At 50.1% G+C, this 25,189-nt stretch overlaps 2 protein-coding genes across 2 annotated transcripts in view; one reads left to right on the top strand and one right to left on the bottom strand.

Moving 5' to 3' along the window:
* Nucleotides 1-1,137, top strand: part of YEATS2 (YEATS domain containing 2) — a gene marked incomplete at its 5' end in the record, with an annotated part of 48,395 nt that extends 47,258 nt beyond the window's left edge. Inside the window, one exon of the mRNA XM_082486934.1 lies at nt 846-1,137. Within this exon, the coding sequence (XP_082343060.1) occupies nt 846-954 (109 nt within the window). The 3' untranslated portion in view covers nt 955-1,137. The remainder of the gene's footprint in view (nt 1-845) is intronic.
* Nucleotides 1,138-8,476: 7,339 nt separating this feature from the next.
* MAP6D1 (MAP6 domain containing 1) lies at nt 8,477-23,729 on the bottom strand (the record flags this gene model as incomplete). The annotated part of the gene is made up of 3 exons (XM_082487160.1): nt 8,477-8,554; nt 11,693-11,810; nt 23,218-23,729. The coding sequence occupies 3 exons, from the start codon at nt 23,727-23,729 to the stop codon at nt 8,477-8,479; spliced, it is 708 nt and encodes a 235-aa protein (XP_082343286.1).
* Between the last annotated feature and the right edge of the window lie 1,460 nt (nt 23,730-25,189).

Genomic DNA, 25,189 nt, shown 5'->3' with positions numbered 1-25,189 from the left:
TAGCAGCTTGGTTCCTCTTGGACCACTTATGCCAGCACTAAGGGCCAAACTGCTTTGGGAATTTAGTCAGATTATCTCAGACCATGTGAGCGAGGGAATTTACCATCTGGGAAGATCCAAGCCTTAGGAGGAGGTTTGTCATCTCTTAGCTGCATAATGGCAAAGGAGCGGTAACATAGACAACATTAAAAACTGAGGCAGCAGTCTTTGGTGTTGCCACGCTCAAAGGCAGATGGTCTGTTTCTACAGAGCCACTCATCCCTTTCAGGTTACCACGTAGACAACTTGCCCGTGGCCCACCAGAACTTAAACAACCTAAAAAATCTCTACTTTACTGATATACTCTTTTCTGGCTCAGATACTGAGTGATTTTTATGGTAATGATTAGGCCATATTTTGTTTTCTGTTCAGCAGCATGATTTGGGATAGCTTGAAATTTAAAAAAAAAAACACCCACTATTAAAAAATGCCTAGTTTAAATATTTACTTGTATGCAATATATAAATATTTCTATAATATATATTAAACATACATATATATGTTATATATAGAAATAGGTACACATAGTCTGTGCTATAGAAGTTCAAGAATTAATACTTCAGCATTTGATTTTCCAGTCCCAGTGCCCAAGATGTTTCCCTCGGTCACTTGGGAGTAGCTTTTTTGTGCTGTGACATTTTAATGCTTTTCCTGTGTTGCTCTAACACCTGCTCTTTTATCCTGCTTTTTTTATTGATCTTTCTTCTTTTTATTCCCCCCTTTGTTAAGACATTTATTGACTTGCTGCTTTATGGACACATGTGTTTTTATGTATTATAATAGCATCTCTGATGCATTCCCTGCAGGACTCCAAGAGAGATCACAGTGATGAATATTCACAAAGCCATCTGTAATATTCCCTTTCTTGACTTCCTCACAAACAAACATATGAAGATACTAAATGAGGAACAATGAAATAGAGCAGAGAAGATGCTACAGGAAAGGTGGATTTATGACTGAAGTTGGGTTGACAAATCCAGTATTTCTGTAGGACACTATTATATACATTTATAACATTGGGCTACTAGATTGTTACCTCCAATTAAAGATGCACCTTAATGCAACAAAATGATGCTCTGTTCCAAATCAAGTTGTTAAATGTCAGTGTTTACTTGGTAAGTGTATGTTCAGTGGCTGAACAAACATTGTCAGTTTGCATCGAGTTGCTAGCTGTGAGAGACTCCACAGGCCAGTCCCTCTGAGACAGCTGTATTGATGAGATTGAACATTTTTTTATGAAAAGAAATTACGCTTTTTGATGCAGTCTACATACGAGCTGGTTTCCCCATGTAGTGGGCAGAACAGTCGCTTTGGCCCTCTGAACATGAGAAAAGTCAAAGGCAGCTTTTAAAGGTGGGTCATTTGAGTAGGTAGGTGGGTTGGTTGGTTAGGTTTGGGTGTGGGGGAGCAGAAGGTTGATGGCTGCAACAAATTCCGCCAGTTCTGCTTGAGCATGATGTATGTGACTGAGAACACAGCTGGGTGGGCCTATCATTAGCTTATTCAGCTAAGTGTCGCCTAACCAAATTCCTTGCCTCTCTAGAGGAGGTGTCAGATGCCACCTTTCTTAGTCATCTCAGAAAGGGTAGACTGGCACATGCTCAGTCAAGATGAACAAACCGTGGTCAGGCTTGGTAAGATTTGACTGACCACTTGTCCTGCATGGGGAAGGAGAGGAGCAAGTATTCAGTGTTTGTGGGCTTGGAGTGGCTGAAACTCTTTGCTTGCCCAGCGAGTGCCTCCCCAGGCTGCCAGACGGTTTAGAGTGTGCTGGACGGCATGTGACCAGCTGTGTTGTACAAGTCTTAATGTTTTGACAGCATTCACTAATGATCAGCGTAGATTGTGAAGTGCTGTGGGAGCAGTACCACTTTGGCTTAAGTTCTGCTCAACACAGAGGGAATCAGAATACTTGGTTTGCTGCTTGTGGGGAGCTCCTCTGATGTCTTGACTGCAGGAAGAAGTTCTGCTACTAACCCCAGCACTTACCTGTCTCAGGAACATCACTGGTGTGGGAGACATGTCTGCAGCCTGGCTGTCAACACATTGCTGAAGAAGGCTTTGCTGACAACATCCTGACCACCCCTTTGTCCTGCCCCATGGGTGCTTGCTAGTAGTGTGAATAAGCCATTGTAAAGTTGGTGGGACTCCTGTTGGCCTGTCATGCTTTCAGGGTGCTTGTTTTGTGAAGCAGTGCTGTCATGTGGGTGAAGCATGGGTCAAACAGCCAGAACCTCCAATGCGCTGATCTCAGCTGGGTCTCTGATCTGCTGCATGGCCTTTGATTTAATCACTCTGTGCCTCAGTTTCCCCATCTCTGAGCATGGGGAGCAGGATACCTACCTCACAGGGGTGTACTGAGGCCTCGCTCTTGTTGGTGCCGTGCTTTGACAATACAAAGCCTTTTATAAGCATTAAACTACAGTTATCTTTCCTGGCCTGGGGTAGGAACAGAAATCTTAAAAATGTTATCTTTTGGTGCTTTTTTTGGGCTAGAAGACAGATGATGGTAACTCCAGTAGTCTTCAGGAACTGTGGAAGACGGTTCAGTGAGAGGGTGGTTTCAGGCTTCCACAAGAATAGCACAGGTTCTTAAAATGAAGAAGGTACTGTGTACCTCATATGAGGTGCTGCCTGTCTTCTGTACCTTAAATAAAACTAGGGTCTGCAGATAAGCCCCTCTCAGTTCATCAGAGCTAACACGGAGTTACGGTTTGCTTGTGTAGGAGTGGCAGAACCTGGCCCTTGAACATAGGAAGTGGGACCAATGGATGAAATCCAAACAGCATTCAGAGAAGGACTTAAACGCCCCCTAGAAAGGGCATTTCAGATGCTCTGGGTTCAAAAGATAATCCTGGCTTGTTCAGGTGAGCTGAGTGCAGGGTTGCCTGCACAAGTGAGGTGCACAGCTTAGCCCTGACATAAGTTTTTCAGCTGAGGTCTGTGTGAGAAGGAGTTGAGCAGTGGTGATTATGTTTGAGCTCAGTGCTGAGAACACAGAGGAATCCAGGTCGCCGGGGAACTGCGGGCCCCACACTTTGTAGGCTGTAGTGAACTCAACATCCATACTGCTTTCAGGCACCCCTGTACGCAGCTTTTACAAAAGAGAAGGGCATTCTCCAGATATCTGTCACTATCTCTATGACAGCCTGCAGATTGTGTGGGAACAGCCTTTTGGGCAAACTCAGTTGTGCTGTGATCTTCTGGAATGACACTTGCATTTCCAGCCCCCGTCTCCTGTGGGCTTAGTTTCTGGGATTCTGATACGCCCAGAGCAGCTCTTGAGGATGCAGGAGCTCGTCTTTGGGCATCTGTTTGCAACTTGTGGCTTCCTTGCCTGTGTCCTGCTTTTCTATGAGGAATAGAGTTTCAGAATGAGTCCTGAACCTGGCCCTGAAGCAGGCAGGTAAATGCCCCTTGCTCTTAAGGGGGTTCTTGCAGTGGACATCTATTGCTACATTTGTGAGCAACCACAGGTGATTCTCCTAGGAGATGCTATATTAATAATATATAAAGTTTGCTGGAGAAAAATAACAAAAGCAGATAGAAAATAACACATTTGTTTAGTCCTTCAGATGTAGGAAACATTTGCAACAAGTTCTTTGAATTTTGAGAATTGGTGGGAGAAAAATCTGTTGGCGAGAAGTTCCTGTGCGAATTGCTTGGAGATGAGTTAGAGGTTGTGGAATTTCATGCATTCCTTCAGGTGTGTGTGGAACGCTACAGATGATACAGTGTGTAGAAATGTTACGGTATATTTCTCTGGCTTTCTAAAGAGTCTTGATACAAGTTAAAGATCTCTTTACAAATATTACCCCTGTTTGTAATGCTGAGTGTTTTAATCCTTCATGTTATCTGTATTATACTGTATAATTGTGTAAGATACGTATGTTTACAATAAATTCTTTTATTAGCTGTGATAGGATTGTCTTGACTCTCACCTGTCACTCAAAGAAGTTTCTCCAAATCCATATATTTCTCTGTGCTCTGTATATTCAGAATGCTTTAGTTACTTCTTGATAAAAACTGGTGGTTGGGGAATTGATCTGGCGGAAAAGCTAACTTTTCCCTTTTCTAGTTATTTTAAAAAGCTGTTGGGTTTGGAGGTTGGGGGAAGGGAAGCCAGGAGCTTAGCAAGCTTAGCTGTTCATCCTCCAGAGCAGCCTGTTTAAACAGCAAATAAGGTTTGTGTTGAAGATTGAAAAGCGTGGTGGGCTGACGTTGGCTGGCTGCCAGACGCCCACCCAGCCGCTCTCTCACTCCCCTTCAGCTGCACAAGGGGAGAAATAAGATGAAAAAGCTTGTGGGTCAAGATAAAAACAGGGACATTGCGTACCAATTACTGTCATAGGTAAAACATACTCAACTTGGGGAGAGTCAGTTGAACTTGTTGCCAATTAGAATAGAGTTGGATGGTGAGAAACAAAGAGAAAATAAATGAAACACCTTTACCCCCCACACTTTTTTCCTAAGGCTCGACCAGTCCTTCATTCCTGACTCCTTCCTCCTCTCCCCCTGCAAGAGGCGCAAGGGAATGGGGGTTGCCCATAACAGTCCCTCTCTGCCCGTCCTTCCTCTTCCGTTTCTTAAAACACACTCTCAGGTCTCCTCTGTGGAGCTCAGCTTCTTCAGCTGCCCTGGGGCCATCCACTTTGGAAATGAAGCTGTTTGCACACACAGCTGGTGCAGGAGCAAGCGGTGTGTCTGGGTCCAGTCTTGGTGACACCGAAGCCTGTGCCACCAGAAACGAGGGATCGTCCATCCCTTCTGTGCCATCTCTGCCCTGAAAGCAAACACAGCCTCTCTGGGCTACACGGCACCAACACCCATTTGTGGTAAAAACAGGTTGGTCCTTAGGATCCTACATTATTGCAGCGGCCAAGCTGGAGAAAACCAGTATGAATAAGGCAGAGGTGGTAGGTTTGCACCTGATTGTTCACCCTCCAAGAAATCAGTGTGATGCAAAGAGAAACATGCAGTTTACGAAAGCAGGCAAATCATTAATGAGCTGCTTGTGAACTTTCCAAGTTCAGGTAAGGAGAAGTGTCCTGAGCAATGGGGTATTTCCCACACCAGAGCTTCACCTGAGCACGTGGAAGTGCAGATGTTCACAGCTCCCTGGCATAGTGCATGCAGCTGGCCCAAAACCCACTTTCAGCATCCCAACAGGCCAGGTATCAGCAAGACGGAATGAAACAAGCTGGTTCGGTGTCACCCTGTAGGTAGTAAATTATAATGCTTCAGCTGGTAAAAACTTCCTTTTAAAGGGCATTTCTTTATGTGTCAAATAACCCCTGTTTGCAGTGTGATTCACAGTTGGGAAGCCTTGATGGACTTGGCTGTGAACCCAGAGCAACTGGGAAGACAAATACTAGTGTGAGAGCAGCGTTGGAAGCGGTCCCGGCATTGTGACTCCCCGGAGCCTGCAAAACCTGTGTAGATTTGCCCTCTTCAGAGGAATTTGCTGTGATACCTTTCAATTTGGCCGAGGCAGGCGCTTTCCATACAAATTCAGGTATGTTGCAGATGTCAGCAGCCAGTTGCATCGCCCCATCCCTTGCAGTGGTAAGTACCTGGTTGGTTTTCCTTCCATTCTTCCCTCCTGTAGTTGGAGCCAGGCAACAGCTCACGAGCCTTTGGCTTTCTCCTGGAAGTCTTGTGGGGCATGGCTAGAAGAGCTATCGGGGGAGGATGGCTGTACCATCAGCACCTTTACTCACTAAAATGTTCTTGGGAGCAACTGTGAAGCTATGGTTAAAATTCTGTTAAAATTCAAAGCTAGCACCATTTTCTCGTGATCTGTGTGAGATGGCAGAGTAAAACGGGTTGAAATGCAAGTGGCTTGTCCCGTTCTGTTAACAGGGCACGCTGCGGGCACCGCTGAAAGGGGATGTTGCATGGCACCTGCATCAGAGTAGATTCAGCCTCTGTGTCCCCAACAACGCACGTAGCAAATTGGTATCATCGGTTCACCCCTTTTCCCCCTTCATGCTGATGTACTGCTTGCTGAATAGTTCGCTTTCCCTTTGAAAATGTCTGGGAAAAGTCACGTAAGTGATTAACGAATTCTGCAGAGCAACAGCTTTCCTTTGGAAAGCAGTTGCGCTTTCAAATCAGCAGTCGGGCCACAGCTTGAAATGTGCCTCGGGAGCCCTTCTTGCTGGGGCTCTGCGCCTGTGGATGAGCTTGAGGAGTCAGGATTTGACTGCTGAGGGCTGTGAATGCAGACAGGTGTCTCTGCGGCACCGTGCTTGGTGTCCTGCGTGCCGCACGTGTTCTGCACGTGCAGCTGTGTGAGAGAGAAATGCAGTGACAAATTGTCCTGCAAGGTTGAATACCCATGGGTTATGTTCTACAACAACAACAAAAAAAAATTTGGGAAAGAACCAATAGCCAAAATACATTTCAATTTATTAAATTAAATCCAGTCTGTTTGATAAAATACAAGCTTATTATATTACCAGTTTGTTTAGAACTGGCTTGTTTTTTTTTTTTAAGAAATACAGTCAATTAAGAAGAGAGACTGAATAGACAATTTATCCTTTTTTCTTTTTTTTCTTCTTTTTTTTTGCTGTTAATAAGTACCAGGATTGAAATGAACTTAAATTATTTGAACAAAACTGTTAAAAACATTATAAAGAGATCAAACAAGCAGATTGAATTCTTAGAAACATCTAACATGCAAAACCTGTAGTACAGTTTGAATGTTTCAAATGAATTTCCTGAAAAATGAATCTCCTGGAAAAATTATTTTGGCGAGCACTGGTATTACTGTACGTTCCTCTGGGTCCAAGGATGAGCGTGGGAAGTGCCACCCCCTGTCCCAACTGAAGGCAGCGTACTGCAGATGTTACCTATTCTCACATCACGTGGTGAGAAAGATGCTGTCTGTATGTATTCCAAATACAATCCCCCTGCCAGCAGCTCCAAAATTGTTCTTCTGGGAATTACCAGCAACGCATACGTGTTTGCGGAGCGCCCAGGGCTCATTAAATTTGCCTTTGACTTCAGCTAGTAGGAAGGGTAAGAAAAAAATCCTCCTGCGCTGAAGTCCATTTCAGTACAGATGAAAGAATATCCCGTCACTGTTCAGGTCTGAGGATAGTTTCCTTTCCTTCTGGCCAACACATTTGTTTGTTTCAGACACATAGAATAAACGTTTTTCAATTTGGTCTTTTTTCCCCAAAAAGTAATTAGCAAAACCATGAAATAAGCAGTAGACTGATTATATTGCATAAGTCATTGAGATAGAAACTGTAACCCACTACAGTCTTGATGAGCAAAGGATAAAAAATGGTTTCTTAAAACACGTGTACCTCAGCAAAAGTTAAATGCACACCAATCTAAAAAAATCAGCTTTAGAATAATGACTCTTAAAATGGCCTATATTAAAAATGAAGATGTCTTACATTCTACGTTACATTTTTCTTTAAGACGAGTTTCTAAGTAACATTCGCTTCTGGTTGTTCCTAGCATTAGCATTACCAATATACAGGCAATAATTTAGGATTTTCAAGGCAATATCTTCCACCTTGCATATGCAAAGAGTTAATATTTATTAAAAGTATAAGCATGTCCTTTTCATTAAAGGATCACAAATTGCTTTAGGTAAAATCCATGTACAATATTTACACTCACCCTAACAGCTATACAAATTACGTAAATATTTTGGATCCTGTGGAGTCTGGTAGGTGCCTAGCTGACTCTGCCCATGCCATCTTCTCCGAAGCAGGCCGGTGTGTTGCTGTCAGGGCTGTCTCACCAAGTTCAGTCCCCTTTTGCTCCCGCATCAGCCCACCCATTTTGGCAATATCCAGCTTTCCAGCCTTAAAGTCCCAGGGCACTGCACATGCCCGTTTCATTTTAGAGTTCAACGACGCTGGCTTCCTCCAGCTTCTAAAACAACCCTGGAAGTTCAGACCAGCCCCTTTGGCGCTATGATTTCTGGTGATGCCATTTGAGGTCCTATTCCCAAAACCCCTCAAGAAGCTCAAAGTCAGCCAGGCACACCCTTCCCTCTCATTCACTTGGCCTACTTAGAGGGTGCTGCTAAATAAAACTCTTTTTGGTTTTAATTACCCATCCTGCCTGTGATCACTTTCCCTCCCACCCTGCGCGGTTAAGCGTAGGGATGTTGCCTGCAGTGCTGCCTTTGCTGCCCAAAGTCGATCTCCTAACGTGATGCCAGCTGGTGTAGTCATGAACCTGCTCCCGTGAAAAACTAGGTCACTCCTCACAGCGTGCTCTGCCGGTCCCGAACAGAGTGCTTTGCGGTTTGTTGTGTTGACGGAAAGTGTGTGTGCATATCATTAATCGCTGGAGCTGCTTTTGATAATACCGGTTCTTTGATCTTAACGCTCCTCATGAAAATTGCATAGTGATACATCTTAACCGAAACGCCGCGTTTAAGCTGCCTGGGTGTGAGGAGGGTCCGGCTTCACACGTTGAGGATCCGTGACGGTGCCTGGAAAACAGCAGAAGGGTTGGGGGAGAACCTGGTCTTCACCTCTGGGATCTAGTGGGGCGAGAGAAACGTTAGTGCGACACAAGGTGCAACCGTCTGGAGAGTTTGAGGGGTCTGGAGCGCTGTGCTGGTGGATCTGCTCTCCCCTCTAACGTGCCACTCGCCAACAAGCGTTAGCTCTTGGCTGGGCATAGGTGAGACCAGCCTTGGCGCACAGGATGATTCCAGCCTCCCCTGTGCCACCGAGGAGGGTCTTTGTGGACCTCGAGGTGTGTGGTGTGGGACAATCAGGGATGGGCAGGCCTTGGCAGTAGCCAGCCTCTGCCAGAGAAAGAGCTGCCCTCTTCACGAACTCTACAAACACCACAACACGCTCCCCGTTGGGCTGGCGCTGGATTTAAGCGACGGGAATTGTGGCGGTGTGTATGTCTGGTCCTTAATCTTTTGGAGAATGCCATCCAGGCTCCGTCACAAGGCTCCACTGTAATGCTTTATGGGGCCACACGTTACGTGTGCTGTGAGCAGGCCTGGAGTACCCGGAGGAGAAAAATTGGTTACTGGCCATGCCAGGCTGTGAAACTGCAAGGACTTTGATAAGGACGTTAACTCCTCAGGCCTAGAGGAAAGGTAGAGATAACAGAGGTTGTTCTCTCTGATGTCTGTGGAGTCAGAATTTCACCCAATACGTAGCTGTTGTGCTTGTACTGAAGCATGAAGGACACCTGGATGCTTGTGTCTTCCCTAATGCTTAAAAGCCAAAGGATCTGAAACAGGACTGGCCTTAGTTGTGCATCCAGCCCAGGACTCTTGCCCCAGAGAAGGGCAACAAAGCTGGTGAAGGATCTGGAGCACAAGGCTCATGAGGAGCGGCTGAGGGAACTGGGGATGTTCAGCCTGGAGAAAAGGAGGCTGAGGGGAGACCATATCGCCCTCTACAGTGACCTGAAAGGAGGTTGGAGCGAGGGGGGGGCTCGGTCTCTTCTCCCAAGTTACAAGAGATGGGATGAGAGGAAATTGCCTCAAATTACGCCAGGGTGATTTAGATTGGATATGAGGAAAAATTTCTTCACAGAGAGGGTTTCAAACGTTGGAACAGGCTGCCCAGGGAAGTAGTGGAGTGATCATCCCTGGAGGTATTTAAAAGACGGGTCGATGTGGTGCTGAGGGACATGGTTTAGTGGTGGTTTTGGCAATGTTAGGTTAGTGGTCGGACTCGATGATCTTAAAGGTCCCTTCCACCCTAGACGATTCTATTACTCTGAGTGAATCTGGCCATAAAACATGAAAGGGTGGAAAGCTCTTCTGGGTGCTGAGTATTCTGATGGCACCATCTGAGCAGAGAAAGAAGAGCAAGACCACAGGCAAAGAGAGTATAGGGAAAGCTATTGATCTGTTTGTTGTTGTTTTTGCATTGTTCTGATTTTTCCATTCCTCCGGGGATGCATCTGACACACTAAGGAACAAGAGGAGCATCACAAACAGCCTGTGCACAGCTCAGTAGCTGGGGAGAACTGGCAGTCTGAGTCCTACATGCACTCTCAGGACATGACATAAACCTGACTCCCATGTGTCCAGCAAAGCCATGGGCTTCAGGCAACAGGGAAAGTCCAGATGGCCAAGTGTAAACCAGGGACAATCTGACTTCTGCTTGAACTGGTGGCTCCTCAGCACCATCTTCATCCCAGATTACATGTTTCCCATGCTGTCTGCAAGAGAGGCCGTGGCGATACCCTGGGGCTGCAGGAAACGGGACCTTAGCTTACATGGTCCAGAGTGCGGTGTCCTTGGTGGCATGTATTTCTGTCTGGAATTCCAGTCTTCTCTTTCCCTTTCTCAAGATCTGGGTTAGGGACTCCAAGGGGTTCATCTGGGACCCTCTCCTTTGCATCCTATCTGCCAAATAGGAAGACACTGTATTTTGCCCCTCCAGGATCAAAATACAAGATTAAATACAAGGATTAAGGGTTAAATACCCTCTATCCTCCTTGCTGCCCCTCGGTAAGCAGCCCAGACCATTCACAGCAAGGAGGAAGTTTTGGTGAGGTTTGCAAATTCTGTTTTGCCTGAGGTCACTGTCCCACTTTCAGTGGAGCTGGATATACCCATCGCGCGCCTTGTCGCAGCAGTGTGCCAGCCGTCCTCTGTGGAGGAGGCACTTGGCTGTCTGCTGATTAAACACTTCTTCTTTGTCTCCTCCAAGGCAAAGATTTACTTTGTACAAGGGGCCCTGGAGTAGCTGCTGTTAATGTCTAACGGCACGGCAGGCTGCGGCCGGGGAATTCAGCCCTGGCCCTGTCTCTGCTTTCCGAGTCGCTCGGTGCAGCTTGTGATCGGCTTTTGCGGTTGGTTGTGAGGTGCCCTTCTCTTTGGTGGTCTAATGCAAAAAGCAGCTAAACCAGAGCCTGGTCGGTGCGCACTTTCCTTCCTCATGGGGACGGGGAGCATGTGGAGCCCCACAGGGGAAAATGCTGAGTACAGGGAGAACATTTCCTCATGGGATTTTCAGTAATGCTTAGATGTATTTTACCAACGAGAAAATGACCTTACACTGGTATAGAGGGTTGTAGAAACTCACAGGGAAATCCCAAGGAAGTCCCAGAGGCCCAAGAGCCGTGGGGCTTGGCCACTCGCCACAGCTGCATCCTCCTTGGTGTTGGTACCAGGGGGACCTTCTGCCCTTCCCAGCCCTGGGAGGGGGGGGGGTTGTCCTGTTGGGGTGGGTGCTGTTCCTCAGGCAGCCATCTGTGCACATTCCCATGCAAACACCTGTGTCCCCGGTTGGTGTTAGCACCATGGGTTGAATCTCCCGCTACAGCCCTAACGCTCATGCACACTGACTGTGCTGAGTGTGTGCAGGGGCTGTCAAAAGCATCTTACGGAGGGAGAGAATGACACACACCTTGTATGTAAGGTATCCAACTGAGGGAATTGTGAATCTTGACCTTGGTGACTGTCATGCAGTATAAAGTCTTGGTCTTGGGTTGAATTATGGTAAGTTACAGTATGATATGCTCTATCATGTCTCTCTGACAGCAAGGCATGGCCATGCTACCTAATGTGCAGTGATGAAAGAGTGGTCAATGAGGACATGGCTTTATTCTACACATACCACACCGATAACAAATGAGACATTCCTGATGCCTCACGTTTGCTCACGTTGACTTTGGGATTTTAAAAAATGTTAATTACCTTAAAATCTGCCTTGTAGCTTGTCTCTTGAACAAAATGGTCTTCTGGGATGATGAAGCCTTGCTTTGTCTTTATAGGCTTGGATGGTTTTGCTCCAGTCCATGGGCGATACTCTTGCCTGAAATGAGATTGTCAAGACAGAAGAACCTGTAAAACACGACATACTTACAGGGGAACTTCTGCTCAGAGTGGTTGCAGAGGCAGAAGGCAAGGCTGGTTTCAATCAGCTCATGAGTTGGAACTTGTCTACGGCACACTGAGAATAAAAGAAGAACTGAGTCTAGGGGGCTGCCTCTCCCAGAAAGCCCAGGCTGAAAGCTGCAACAGGGCATAGACTGGGCTCCCTGCCTGCCCTGACCTCACTCGTCTTTTATTCCTGGCAAAACATGCTCTGCCTGGAGGTGCTCGGTGCTTTCCTCCTGGGTAAGAAAAAGTCAGGGTGACTTTTTGCTTGATAGCTCATTGTCGACTTACAAGCTAAAACATTGGCCGGCTCACTGGCCACTTTACAACGTGAAACATCGTGGTCTGGGGCTGGGAGTGCCTAGCCCTCGCACGCAGGGAGGGAGGCCGCTGGTGCTCCCTTACTTGGCTTTATCTCTCTCAACAGCAGGCGCGTTTGCCAATGTGTGCTGGGCTGCGCCTCCGTGGCAACTCGGTCTGAAACGCACACGAAGGGTGACACCATCTCAGCGGGCAGATGTTTCTGCCAGTGATTTTCCTTCAGATGGGGGCAAGTGCTTTGACTTTGCATGGTGATGTCTGAGGAGAAGGCACTTGGCTGACTTACTCTTGGAGCAGTGACACATGAGAAATGGGTGTGGAGACCGCCCTGAGAAAGGGGCAGCACGTGCTTTGACAGCACTGAGGGACAGCGTGGCAAGGTCCAGCTTAGCTCAGCTGCCAGCTCCCTTCTGTGGCCTTCCCACTGCTTCTCTGCGCCTCTTGTCACAAACGGGCTCCGCTAATGCCCTCTCCATCGGGGCTTTCTGGAGGCTGCAGGAGCAGCCAGCTGAGCTGGCTTGTTTGCTCACAGGAGAAGACAAGTCTGCTCCGTTTGTGTATGTACCTCTGGCAAACAGCTTCTGTAGCAAAAGCAGAGGTGATTAACCAAGATGTGGCAACTTCATGTTCGTACCCTGGCGTACTTAAGAAATAACTGCATTTTACTAGCTGCTTATACACAGGATCAAGGGGTAAGGCTGAGTCCTGAGCCATGTCCCAGGCTGTGTGTTCATGTGCTGAGCTTAGCTCTGATCGCAGCCTTTCTGATTTTCATTTTTCCAAGCGTGCTATTTGCTGTTTTGATAGTAGCTGCAAATTCCTCCTTTAAAGAATCGTATTTAGAGTGTATAAGCATGGAGTATTATTTTAGAATGCGTAGTTTAGTCTTGATCTTTTTAGTATATTACCAAAAATATCCACTGCCTGGTTTTACGCTCGATTTCTAAACATAGGCTCAGCCTTAAAACGCTGCCTCTTTTCTTGGTTGGTTTGTAGATACAGGGCACGACCCTGGGCTGTATCGCAGCCAGATAAACCAGCATGATAACAGAATTAATTCTAAAAAAATTAAGTTACTGTTTCTTGACTGATTTAGCTGCCGGCACTGGCCCTCCGTCAGGATGGATGAGCGCAGGCGCCGGCACAAGGGAACGGGCAGGAGCCCACAGCCGGGGCTGGCGGCGGTTGGTCAGCTGGAGCGGAGGGGGAGTGAGTCCTTAAATCCACTCGGTTGGTAACAGATATTGCTCTACAGAAGAGCTTCCTGCCCATGAGAAAGGAAAGGCAGGCCCCTCTCAGGGCTGCCTATGAGAGCTGCAAATCTTGTCTAGAATGGGTTTGCTCTCGTCGTTCTGAGCTGCCACCTTCTTCCTTCCCTGCACCTAGCTCAGGCAGCAGGTGAGTGCCTGCGCCGCTCTCCTGGGGCTGCTCCTGCTGCTTTAGCACCGCGAGATAAGGAAGGACCTTTGCAGAAAGGTGATTTTGGACAAGCGATGTGCCGGGAAGGCAACCTTTCAAGCAGGGCGTGTGTGAACGCTGAGTTCAATCTGAGCTCCGCTCTGCTGCGCAGCCAGAGGCAGGACGCAGAGCTACTGGGCAAAATACCAGCAAAGTGGTACAAAGCCATCAATTACATCCCAGCAGTTTCCAGGAACCGGAGCCTGCTGCCCCACATAAAGCCAGATTGCCTCAAAGGATGCTGGTGGCATTGATTCCTAACCACTCATCCCCGTGCCGGCCGGTCTCCCTGCTGCATTACGCTGCGTTACGCTGCAGGGGAGTGTGTCCCCAGCTCTCAGGGAACGACTGTGCTGCCCGTCTCTGCAGCCGGCTCCGTCTTGCTGCTCCGGAGCAGATCATTTGCTGATTTGGCAGCCCCCCAGACACAGCTCCTTTTGGATCTCGGGACCCGCGTTCTGGCTGGAAGCCAAACCGTTCTCCGCTCAGCCTGGACAGCCAAAACGACGTTCGAGGCACCTACGTGGAATGAGGAGACACTCTGCCTTCAGCCACAGAAACAGAAATGTGAGGGCAGATGCAGTCAGGGCTCAGTCACGTTTCTTATTTGGACCCAGACTTTCCTCCTGGGGGAAGCCAGGACACTGGGCCGCAGGGAAGGGCTGGGGGCAACAGAGAGGGCTTCTCTCCTTCGGGAGCCAGGGTACTTGAAACCGAGCAAGAAATGAAAATGAGAACCTTTGGTCCGGAAGGTACAGCTAACCACATTCGCTCTGCCTTTCAGCTTGCAGGACACTTGCACCCATCTCCAGCTGTACAGCCGAGAGCCAGAAGGAACACGAGCCCAAATACCAGTTTGCTGACTTGTCTAAAAATCAGTCATGAGTCGAGTCAAAATACACGAGCTACTCAGAGCCCGGGGAAGAGGAACCACCGCTTTTTAATGGTACTTAGTTTGAGATGTCAAGTGTCAAGATTTAGTGACTTTCTCCCCCCATGTACTCCCTGGTGCAACATTTGCTTCCTGTGCTTGAGGAGGCCAATGCATCAGGTCCAGCTCAGCCTGTGCATCGCCTCTCCCTCCCCTCCCGCATCCATGGTGTCCATCCAAGATCACACAAGTAGCAGTTATTAGCATGGTGGGAGAGGAATTTACAGAAATGGCATGGAGAAGGGGAGAGCCCAGAGTGGCGTGGCATCCAGCTGCTGCTGGGGATGAACACGGGAGACATTGGCTGTTGCTGCTGGAGACAGTCATCTTCATCCTTCCTGCTGTACCCTCCCTCCCTCCTCCTCCTCTTGTCCCTAGACAGCAGCAGTTGTCAGGTTACTTTGGGGCTGCAGCACCTGAAGTGGAGGTGGAACAGCCTCCAGGCCCACAGCTCAGTGTCCAGGCTCTCTTTAGGTTCGGTTTTGTTCTCCGTTGTTACAACCCAGAGGTGAGATTTTTTGATGTCCATAAATAGAAATGACCCAGTGGTACTTCTAAGCACTAAAGCACTGAGGTTGTGAAAGAGAGAGAGACCTCCTGAGCTGTAGGCAGGCTTTAAAGTAGTCGAGATCAAAAGGGAAGGGCTGCTTTCTGTGTACTGCTGTTTCTTTACCTCCGACTCTCTCTAGGAAGAAATAAGAAGCAGCTTTCTCCATGAGGTTGCCCCATTACACTGTGGAACTGCTTTGCTCCCATAAATCACTGGTCTGTCAATCGTTTGTTTGGTAACCAGTTAACAGAGCCCGGGGAACGGCATTTCTTTTGTAAAGTGTCAGGATGAGCCGTGCGGAGGGGAAGGTTTGGCTCAGTGCGGTGTGGAAAGCGGCAGGCTGGTGGCCTGCAGGGACAGTTTAACCCCCGGCAGTGATGGGAAGTGGACCAAGTGGGAGCGCAGCTAATGTATATGCTAGAAACAAACAAATAAAAGCATTGGACTATTAATTACCAGAGCGTTACTAGGAAGCCCAGCTTCGAAGAGAGCTGTTTGAGTGAGCTGGTGGTTGTGGGCTGTCTCCCTCCCGGGGTGAGCAGGACCGCCTGTACCAGGGCTGTCGAACAGCCTGGGTGAGGGGTTGGGCTGGGGGATGCTCCCACCACGATTCACCCTGTGGCCTTGCAGACTTGGGGGAGCGATTTGGGAATGATGGATTCAGGACTGTTCCTTCCAAACGCAGTGTGCCGCTGCTGCAGCCCAAGTCGGTGGGTGCCGAGAGCCATACGGCTGCTGGCCCATGTGCTGCCTCCAGTTCTTCCCCCGTTTCATGCTCTCCACAAATGTTTTCTGGCTTTGCAGGGAAAGCTGCCTGCCAAATCTTTTTTACTTTACTGACCTGGTGAAAATCTAACCTGGAAAACTTTTTGATTTCACTGAGACAGAGGGCATTTCTGTTGGGGGTGGGGAGGCAGAGGGTGGAAATACCATCCATGCTGTTTGCAGTGCTGGGGCTGCCACTTACAGCCAGATTTACCTTTGGTGTTTATAGCATTCCTTTGCCTCATAGTACACCACCAGTGCCATCGCAGTTGGCTCTTTAGTACCTCATCATGTCACGATTTCCTTCAGGTGATTAATTATCAGTGGCATTCTGAACCACTGTATTATAATCCAATTTCTCATCTAAGAAATAGAGAAAAAGGCTCATGCTGTGTAGCTGGAAGTAACTCTGAGCTACACAGCCTGAGCTAGCCTGCATTTATTCTTCCACTGCCCTCTTCCTTCTCGTACCCAGCACGCCAGTGAGATTTAAGCAGCATAGTGAACATTTGTCACATTCCCCCTTCAGAGGGAAAGCCCTGTGCACATTTTGGGGGTCTCTGTTATTAAGATTTTCTTTTTGAATACACGCTACTCCAGACATCTGTTGGGGAAGCCAGACTGGTGTGCACGGGGTTCGGGCAGGAGGTGGTGGGGTACGCAGTGGTACCCCGGTTGCAGTGCAGCTCCTCGCAGGTGCTCGGGCAGGTTCCTGGCACAGCCGTGCAGGTGGTGTCCCACCCTTCGGGGGGACAGTTGTGTCCTGCCCAGGCAGAGCTGGCAGCCAGCAGTGCCCTCCCAGAGGACAGGCAAAAGCCTGCACAGCTCAGGGCGCTGTGACATCTCCCGCTCAATGAACGACTGCGAATGTCATGAGTCATGGACGCAGCGGTGAGAGCTCTGGGGGATGGACAAAGCCAGGAGCCCTCATGGATAACAGAGCCGTTAAACTGCTTTTCCTCTGAGCTGTGTCACACACCGGTGGGGTGCTGGAAGCCATTCCAAGCCTTGGGACGCAGGAGCAGATTGTGCCCATTCTCCTGTCCAGCCAAAGAGCACAGCGCGAGGACAGACGTGGGTGAAAAAGGAGAGGCTGACAGAAAAAGCTGGAGGGGCAGAAGAAAGCTGTAGCAGAAGGGCAGAGAGAGCAGCGCAGAGGAATTACAGAGGCGGAAGGCAGAAGACATCTGGCTGCTTCCCACCTTGGCTCTCACCTGTAGCGAGGTCAGGCAGCTACATGGAGTTTGGAGCTGCTCATGACTCACCGGAGAGAAGCAGCTGCAAAAGACTGGACTGAAAGGCCGGGAGGAAAAAACCCTCAAGCTTCAAGCTATTATCTCAGGGTGAGTTTTGGGGGATTGCTGTGCTCACAGCCAGACCCCCGAGGAAGGAGCGCTTACAGTGGTGTGAGAGGATAGGCAGCTGCCTCCCTCCTGTCGGAGCTGTGTGAATGGGAGTTTGTGGGTATTCCCTAGGGTCTTGACTTCTGTCATTATCCCATTCTTTCTCCTTTTCCTCTAACGTAAGCTGGGGTGTACTTTGAGTGGAGGGAATTCCTCCTACCTTTACACAACAGCTTTGAATCTTCCCCGTTGCAGTTCTGCCGCGTACTTTGCAGAACGGACGCCCTCTCTTGAGCCACTATTTCCAGCCCCCCTCGCTCTCTGCTCCCACGGCTCTGTCCCCCTCCAAGCCCTCCCTTCCCCCATCCAGGCTGCGCACTGCACAGCGCGGCTCCCTGGATCCATCCCAATGCCCGCACCAAGCAAGCTTACTTCTTAAATAGGGTAAAAATCAGGGGCCTCGGTATTAATTTCCCCAAGCAGCGAGATACTTAAGAATGTAAAGATAACTGTAAGCCTTGATTATAAAAGCTTTACTCCCATTATTAAGGATAAGCATGTGTTTAAATATCCTGCTGGATCAAGGATGGAGCTCCTCATACACAGTACTATTAACCCTGCTGGCTCAGGTGTGCGTGGTGATCCCATACTCTGCTGAACATCAGGGCAGGTGTCTTCTCAGTTTTCTTCTGCACAGCTGAAATAAGATGCTTTCCAATGCAAAGCAGTCACCACGGCGGACCTTGCCCTTCCGCACAAGTGCTATTTGAAGGCAGGTGAATAGTACAGACAGCAAAAGAGAAAAGAAGACTGAGGGGGGATCTTATCAATACTTTTAAATACTTAAAGGGGGGGTGCCAGGTAGATGGGGATAGTCTTTTCTTAGTGGTGCCCAGTGATAGGACAAGAGGTAACGGGCACAACCTTGAACATAGGAAGTTCCATCTTAACATGAGGAGGAACTTCTTTCCTGTGAGGGCAGAGCCATTCCAAACCCGCCTGGACGCTGTCCTGTGCAACTGCTGTAGGTGCCCCTGCTCTGGCAGGGGGGTTGGACTTAGATGAGCTCCAGAGGTCCCTTCCAACCCTGAGCATTCTGTGATTCTGTGAAAATATGGGGGGAAGTGTCATTCCTCTTTATTCTGCATTATCTCCCCTGGTGGGAAGGATTTGTTTGCTCCTGCTCACGGCACACGTGTTGAATACTTGCTCAGGAAGGTGGGAGTTCAGTTTGTGGAGGGATCCTCCACCCTGCTATTCCCAAAATCGTTAGCAACTGCACATCAGGCCCTTTACCCTTCATGACTTCAGCTCTTTGTGCATTTTCTTTTCATCAAAGCAACAAAACAAGATTGCTCGCTCTGGGTGAGCAGGAAACCCTGCTGTTCTCACGGCCCCCAGTTTGCTCTGCGTTCCCGCTGTGCCTCCCACCCGCAAACTGGTCGGGCGCTCTCGACTCTCGCACCCGCTCGAAACACCCATTGTGTGGGAACACCAGCGGCAGAGATTAGGCTCCGCTGGGGGCTGGTGTTGCGCACATGTGCGGAAATTCCCGGTCATCCTCCCCCTTCCCCGAGTGCTAATAGAAGCAAAACCGATGGGTGGGGGAAGAAGAGGCAAAACGATCGCTGCCGGCTCTGATGCAACGTTTTCAATTACGTGTTTGAAGTGCTTTCCAGAAACTGGCGGGTTACCGAAGGGGAAACTGAGGTCTGAAGTGACCTGAAGAAGTACAGCTGAGCCTTGACCGGGGCTCTCCTCCCAGCAATACCAGCCCCGGCAGACAGGCTGGGCCCTCAGCCCCCGTGCCTTCTGACAAGGCAAGAAGATGACAGCCAGAGAGCAAAGCCAGCTGGAGATACCTCCTGGCAGCACCAGCTTCTCTCATCCACTGTAGAAGGGAGCTAAGTAAAACACTTGTCTACTTCTAAAATGTCTGCTAGATGCAATCAAGACCTAGTACTGCAATTAATTGTCTGCAATCAGTCTCTGCTGTGTCAGGAGTACACAGCACCTTCAACTTACTGCTGAAAGGGAGAAACCACCTCCATGACCCCGAAGGACAAACCCCCAGGGAGGTGCAGAGAGGGTGGCTCAGCGCTTCCATCCACCTCCTCCAGCATCAGCGAGGTGTGATCTACCGCAACTCTCTGCGGCAGTCCCCGGGATCTTTTCACAGTTGGAGCACATCCCATTTTAGTCTTTCAAGTGCAGCTCGTATTGATCTGCCTCAGCCTGTGTGCCTGAGCTCCCCCCATGTAGCCCAGTTTGACTTCATTCAGACCCTGCAGAACTCCAGCCAGAAATCCAGGGACTGGAGACAGAACCTGCCCCACAGGTCTGGGGACCTGGGGCGATAGTTTGGAGGGCAGGCAGCTGTCCCCTCTTTCCGCTACCACCTTTTATACAGCGTTGTTCTTTCAAAATGAAAAAATATCTTTGCTTCTTCAGAGGTACAGGTATTCCTCCAACAACCCCTCCACCTTTGCCTTTCTTCTGGCCAGAGAAAGGCTGCCCCAGAAGTCACTGGGAATGGGACTGGGCTTGGTCACCGATCCCGGGGGCTTATTTTGTTCTGGGAAATGCCAGGTCGGGCTGGCTGGCTGCGCCACGTACAGCCGGTTTTGTATGCAGCCGAGTTTCCTTCTCAGCTTAAAAAAGAGTGGCAGAGAGAAAGCCGTAGCAGGAGCTTGCAGAACAAAGTCTCTCGGGAGCAGTGCGCTGAAGCACAAAAGCGTCTCAAGCGGTGCTGAATGTTACAGGGGACTCACCGCCACACTCGGGTGCTCCACAGAAACAAACACGCTGTTGTAGAACCATGCAGTCAAAATCCCTGAATTAAAAAGAAACAAACCAACCACAAGACCTAAAAAAAAAAAAAAAAAAAAAGAAAAAAATCCCAACACCTTACAGAATTCAGCAAGAAAACCACTACTGCCACTAAAACTTGGAGCGGACCATGTGTCGATGCCAACTTTTCTGCACTGCCCTGTTCGAGCCAGCCTTGCCCTCCCTTCAAGATCTTTGCACTTTAAGATTAAGCAAGCCCAGCCAGCTGCTGGGACTGGACAAAGTCACAAAATACAGCTGGAGGCCGTGTCCACCCGGCAGGAGCCCATCAACTACCGGCAGGAGCCTCGTGGTGTGCAGCTGAGGCGGCTGAAGCACCAGCACCCCAATGGTCCATCTCTTGTGAGAGCGGACACAGCTCCCCACGCGTGCAGCCCCCTCCTCAAGGCTGCCCTGCCCACTCGCAGGGCTGAGCCATAGGAAAGGGACGATATTCCTGCAACAGAAAAGGGGGAATCACCTCACGGTTCTGCCTAGAAAGAAAATAAGAGGGTCTGACCAAAAATGTATGTTTTCCACGCCTTTGCTCCTCTCTAACCTGCCTCCAGTAGTTCCTGTGTGTCTCTGTGCAGGACACCCTCTCCCTTTTCCCAAACACCCCAAAGGCATTACGTAGTTCACACCCAACCTCCTCCTCCTCCTCCAGATCCTCCAGCTGCCCCCAGTACCAGACCTCCTCCCCACTCTGCCTCTGCCACAGCTGATGTGCCTTTCCTGCTGCCCCAGTGCTCCACATCACCTGTGGGTGGGTGCAGCCTACAAGAAGCGGGGCAGGTCCCTCCTGCCAGAGGTTAGTGGAGCTGTGTGGCCACTGAGGGACAGCTTAATGCATGAGCAGGGTCCTTCTGTCCTTTGTTAGGAAGGTGGAGAACGCTCAACCCTTAATGGAGCTGTTTGGCTACTGCCTGAAGATGAGAGACATGTTTGCAGACTGCAACGCTGCCTCTGGGAAATAATAAGGTAAGAGGAACGAGACCTGACCGGCAGGGGTGCTACTGGAGATCTCCTTGGGGTTGTGGGTGCTGAGCTCACAAAGGGTGCGTGTGCTGTGGGTTGCCACTTCCCTGCCTCAGGCCAGTGGGGCTTTGGAGGGACTAAAGCTACCAAATACCAACCCAGGTGTAACTGAAAGCGAGTGTGAGGAACTCTGCCGAGTACCAACCACTCCGTTCCTGCTTGGCCTTTCTTTTAAAGGAAAAAAAAAAGGTAACAAATCCAAACCAAAACAGACCCTTGCTGCTTGCAAAGTTAATTGCGGACTCTTCTCCTGCTGGTTGTTGTGACTTCTCTAGGGTGCGCTCAGTGGTATGGGTATTTATTAAGTTTGTGGTGTTGAACTGGGTGATAACTCAAAGAAACCATGGGAATTACTGGAATAAGCCCAAGGTGGCTTGACTCGCAGAGCTGTGTGTGCGTTAGTAGTACCATATAGCCTTCAAACAGCCTAAAGGTGTCTGTGAGAACTCTGTCCTGGTGTGGCTGCCCCCGGCTTGCATCTCTATCTGCACTGCTCCTGCATGTCCCGCACTGCTCCTCCGGTCAGCTGCAAGGAGTTCCTCCACTACCTTTAAGTCTTACTTCTTGTGAGGTATTTTTGATTTACTTTTTGGTATCTCGCTTTGGCCAGCGTTTGTCCTATGACCTGCAAATTTCTTGCCCTTTCACTCCTGTAGTTGAGAGCCCTGTGCAAGAACAGACAAGTCGGAGGGAAGAAAGGTGCGAGAAGTGACTTTGCTGAGTGTCAGAACTGCTGTAGGGCAGCTGCGGCTCTAACGCCGGCTAATGCACCCTTCCTCCGAGGTCAGGCTGAAGCAGGAGGGAGATCTCGCCAGCAACGTGGAGGTGGACGTGTTTCTGAAAGATGAACCTTGCTCGTCTTGTTCTAGGCAGGTTTCTCTGAAGGAATTCCCGTGCTGCTTTGAAATTTAAAAGTACTTTTCAAAAATAATCATTGTTCTGTGATTGTCCTGTGAGATGTGGTAAAGGATAAAATAGCGCATAAATTCAGATGCTGCAGTTATCCCTTCCAGAGTCCATACGTTAACTGTAGTAGTACCAGGGCAGCCGCCCGTGTAGGGAGGAGTGGGATAAGCAATACGTGCTTTCATGCAGGACTGTATTACTTCCCAGGGCCCCAAGGGTGTTTGTCTTAAAAGCCCTGTGATAATAACCCGATGAATTGCAATTTTGAAGGGAAATGTCTCCTAGGTGCATAATTGAGAATAAGTGTCTAAATACTTGGGGTTCTATTGGAATAAAAATAATTACTCTATTAATATACCTCATAGGTGTACTAAAATCTGCTGAATGTCATTATTAGGGAGCGTTGTTGTAAGAACATGAAACGGGTACGATATTCAACAGCAGCCATGTAGGAGCTGAAATCCCCTCTCCTCCCATGGTGGATGTCAATGAGAACGGGGGCTGAATTTCGATGCCTCCCTCCTGACTGCTTGTTCCAAAAAATAAGTGCGTGTGATCAGTATGACTGATCCCTGGCAAAGGCAGGCATCAGTAACAGAAAAGTGACTTAATGGTTTTCAAAAGCTCTTTGGGAAAGGTGGTTTGTGACGGTTTTTTCCCCCCCATTACCCATACTGGTGTATTTTTGCGGGTATACCCCCTACGTCTCTGTGTCTGACTAACCTCTGGGGCAGCAATTCGGCTCCCCGTGAAGGCGGCATCCCAGGAGTTTTAAAGGGGCAAAAGCCGGTGGCACCGGGGGGGTCCGAGGGCGCAGGTCGGTGCGGCCGTAGCGTACGGACGGGTCGGGGGCGGCTCCAGCCCTCCCGCCTCCCGCCGCGCTGGGGATGCGGCACGGCGGATCCCACCCCGCCGTTACTGCCGGTACCCGCGGCATCCCCCCGCCCCCGCGGCTCCCCCCTAACCCCCGCCGGGGCAAAAAGCGACGCTTTTGAGGACCGCGCTTCCAAAAGCAAACGCGGCTTCGGTTGGCGACAGGTTGAGCCCGCCGGCGAGGCGGCAGCCCCCGTCCGTCCGTGTCTCGTCTGTCCCCCCCTCCCCGCCGCCGGTATCCCCGCCCCGCGCTGCGGAGGAGCATCCCTCGCCCGCGGCATCCCCCCGCCCTTCCCTCCCCGGGCGCTCGGAGCCGGGTCCCGGTTACCTGTAGGAGGTGGTGTGGCCGCCGTTCGCCGGTGAGCGCGGCCGGAGCTGCTCGGTGCCACCGCAGCCCTCCGCCGCCGGTCCCCCCCCGCCACCGGGCAGGGCGCAGGCGGTGCGGCCCGGGGCGGGCAGGGGGGCGGCCCCGTCCCTCCCGCCGCCGGCGCTGCTGGCGCTGACCCAGGGGAAGGCGTCCCTCCTCGGGAGGGGCCAGGCTCTGAAGTCCCGCCGGTACTGGGTCTCGGCCGCGAAGGGCTCTCCGCTGGCCGCCGCCGCCGCCGCACGGCTCTTCCTGCGGCCGCCCGGTTTGGCGGCGGTGTCCCGCGGGCGGGGGGCCGGGGCGGGCGGGCGGGCGCTGCCCCGCGGGGGGGGTCCTCCGCGTTGGGGCGGCCCCTCCTCCTGCTCCTCGATGTCCGAGTAGTTGTGGATGGTGAGCGGCACGGAGAGGTCGGACTTGTCCAGCTGGCTCCAGAAGCGGGCCAGGCAGCACACCCGGCTGATGCAGGGCCAGGCCATGGCCGCGGCCGCAGCCCCCGCCGCTCCGGCGCCCGCAGCCGCCTGCAGCCCTCATCGGCGGCGGCCCCTCCTCCCGCCGCCCCCTTCCCCCGGTAACGACACCCCCCCCTTCCCTTCTCCGGGATTACGGCCCGCACACGTGACCCGGGCTGCCGGCGGGGGCCACCGGGGGAAGAGCGGAGCCCGAGGGATGCTGCGGTGCGGCGGCATCCCTGCCCTGGCGGGGCTGGGGCGGCTCCCGAGAGGTACCGGCCCCCCCCCTCCTTCCAGTGCGGATGCCTGTGCCGGTGCGCTGGGATCCTCTCCCGGTGCCCGGGAAGCTCCGCAGCATCCCCGGTGGCGGGCACGGGCCGAGGCGGGAGCGGTGCTGTGCGTTAGCAACACCTCTTCGAGTGAGCCGCAACCGTTCATGGTTACAGAAAGCGTTTGTATACGAAACCTGATGTTTATGAAATAAGTGGTCTGGATGAGAAGCAGCAGCCTCGCAGTGTGAGCTTCTGATAGCTGAGTACAAAAAAAAAAAAAACAACCCCACTGCCACCAAACCCAAACCTGCACTTAACACCCCCCCGCTCCATTCACATTTACAATTAATTGCTGCACTTTTAAAATACTACCTATTGACCAAAATCCAGGCATCTATTACATATCTTAATATATGGTCCACACCGTTAAGGTCCACAGCATTTAGCATTTGCCAGAGACTGCAAATTACAGCTTATCTCTTATACATTCATGTTCAAAACCAAACAGTCCTGGCGCTAACCACTGAAGCTGACGGAATTACACTGGGGATAAGTCTGGCTTTTGAAATTTGACATCTTATGTAATAAGTGGCTACAGGCCATAACGCTCCTCCACAATTCCCCATTCAGATGGTTATTACAGACGCTGAATCTCCCATCGGGTTGCCGAACTAGGAAATATAAGGCTGTAAAAGTGAAGAATGCAGATAAACTGAGATGCCACCTATTAGAAAATCATCTATTTAAAGGCTAACTAGACAGATACTTAATTTTAGAACCTAATAATCTAGTTACAGGTGGTTATCTGATAAGGTCTAATAAAAAATTAATAATGCAGTGGAACTCCAAAAGATTTACTGCTTTAGTTCAGCTGAGCAGTCTGTATCTGTAGCGTATTATCACCTCAGTCCAGATCTGCACTTGTTTCTGGTGGGGACGAGGGCTAGAAATGTGGCTATGGACTGGGGCAGAACCTCTCTATAAGTGTTTGGCCTCTCTTTGAAACGCTGTTATCGAGGGATAGACAGAAATTCCTTTGCAGATGGTCCTGTTGTCCTAAATAAGAGACTTGATGCTTGCTGGTGCTACCAGCAGTTTTGGGGTGTCAGTCAGGACAACGGGACTCAGAAATTACAGGTAAATAATGTTTTGGTCCCACACAGAAGTCTTGACACAGTAACATATGGGATATTGGATGCTGCGTTTCATTTGCTG

The sequence above is a fragment of the Vanellus vanellus genome (genome assembly GCF_965231255.1).
Source record: "Vanellus vanellus genome assembly, chromosome: 8".
NCBI classification, from domain to species: domain Eukaryota; kingdom Metazoa; phylum Chordata; class Aves; order Charadriiformes; family Charadriidae; genus Vanellus; species Vanellus vanellus.
This window is presented reverse-complemented; position numbering and strand designations above follow the sequence as displayed.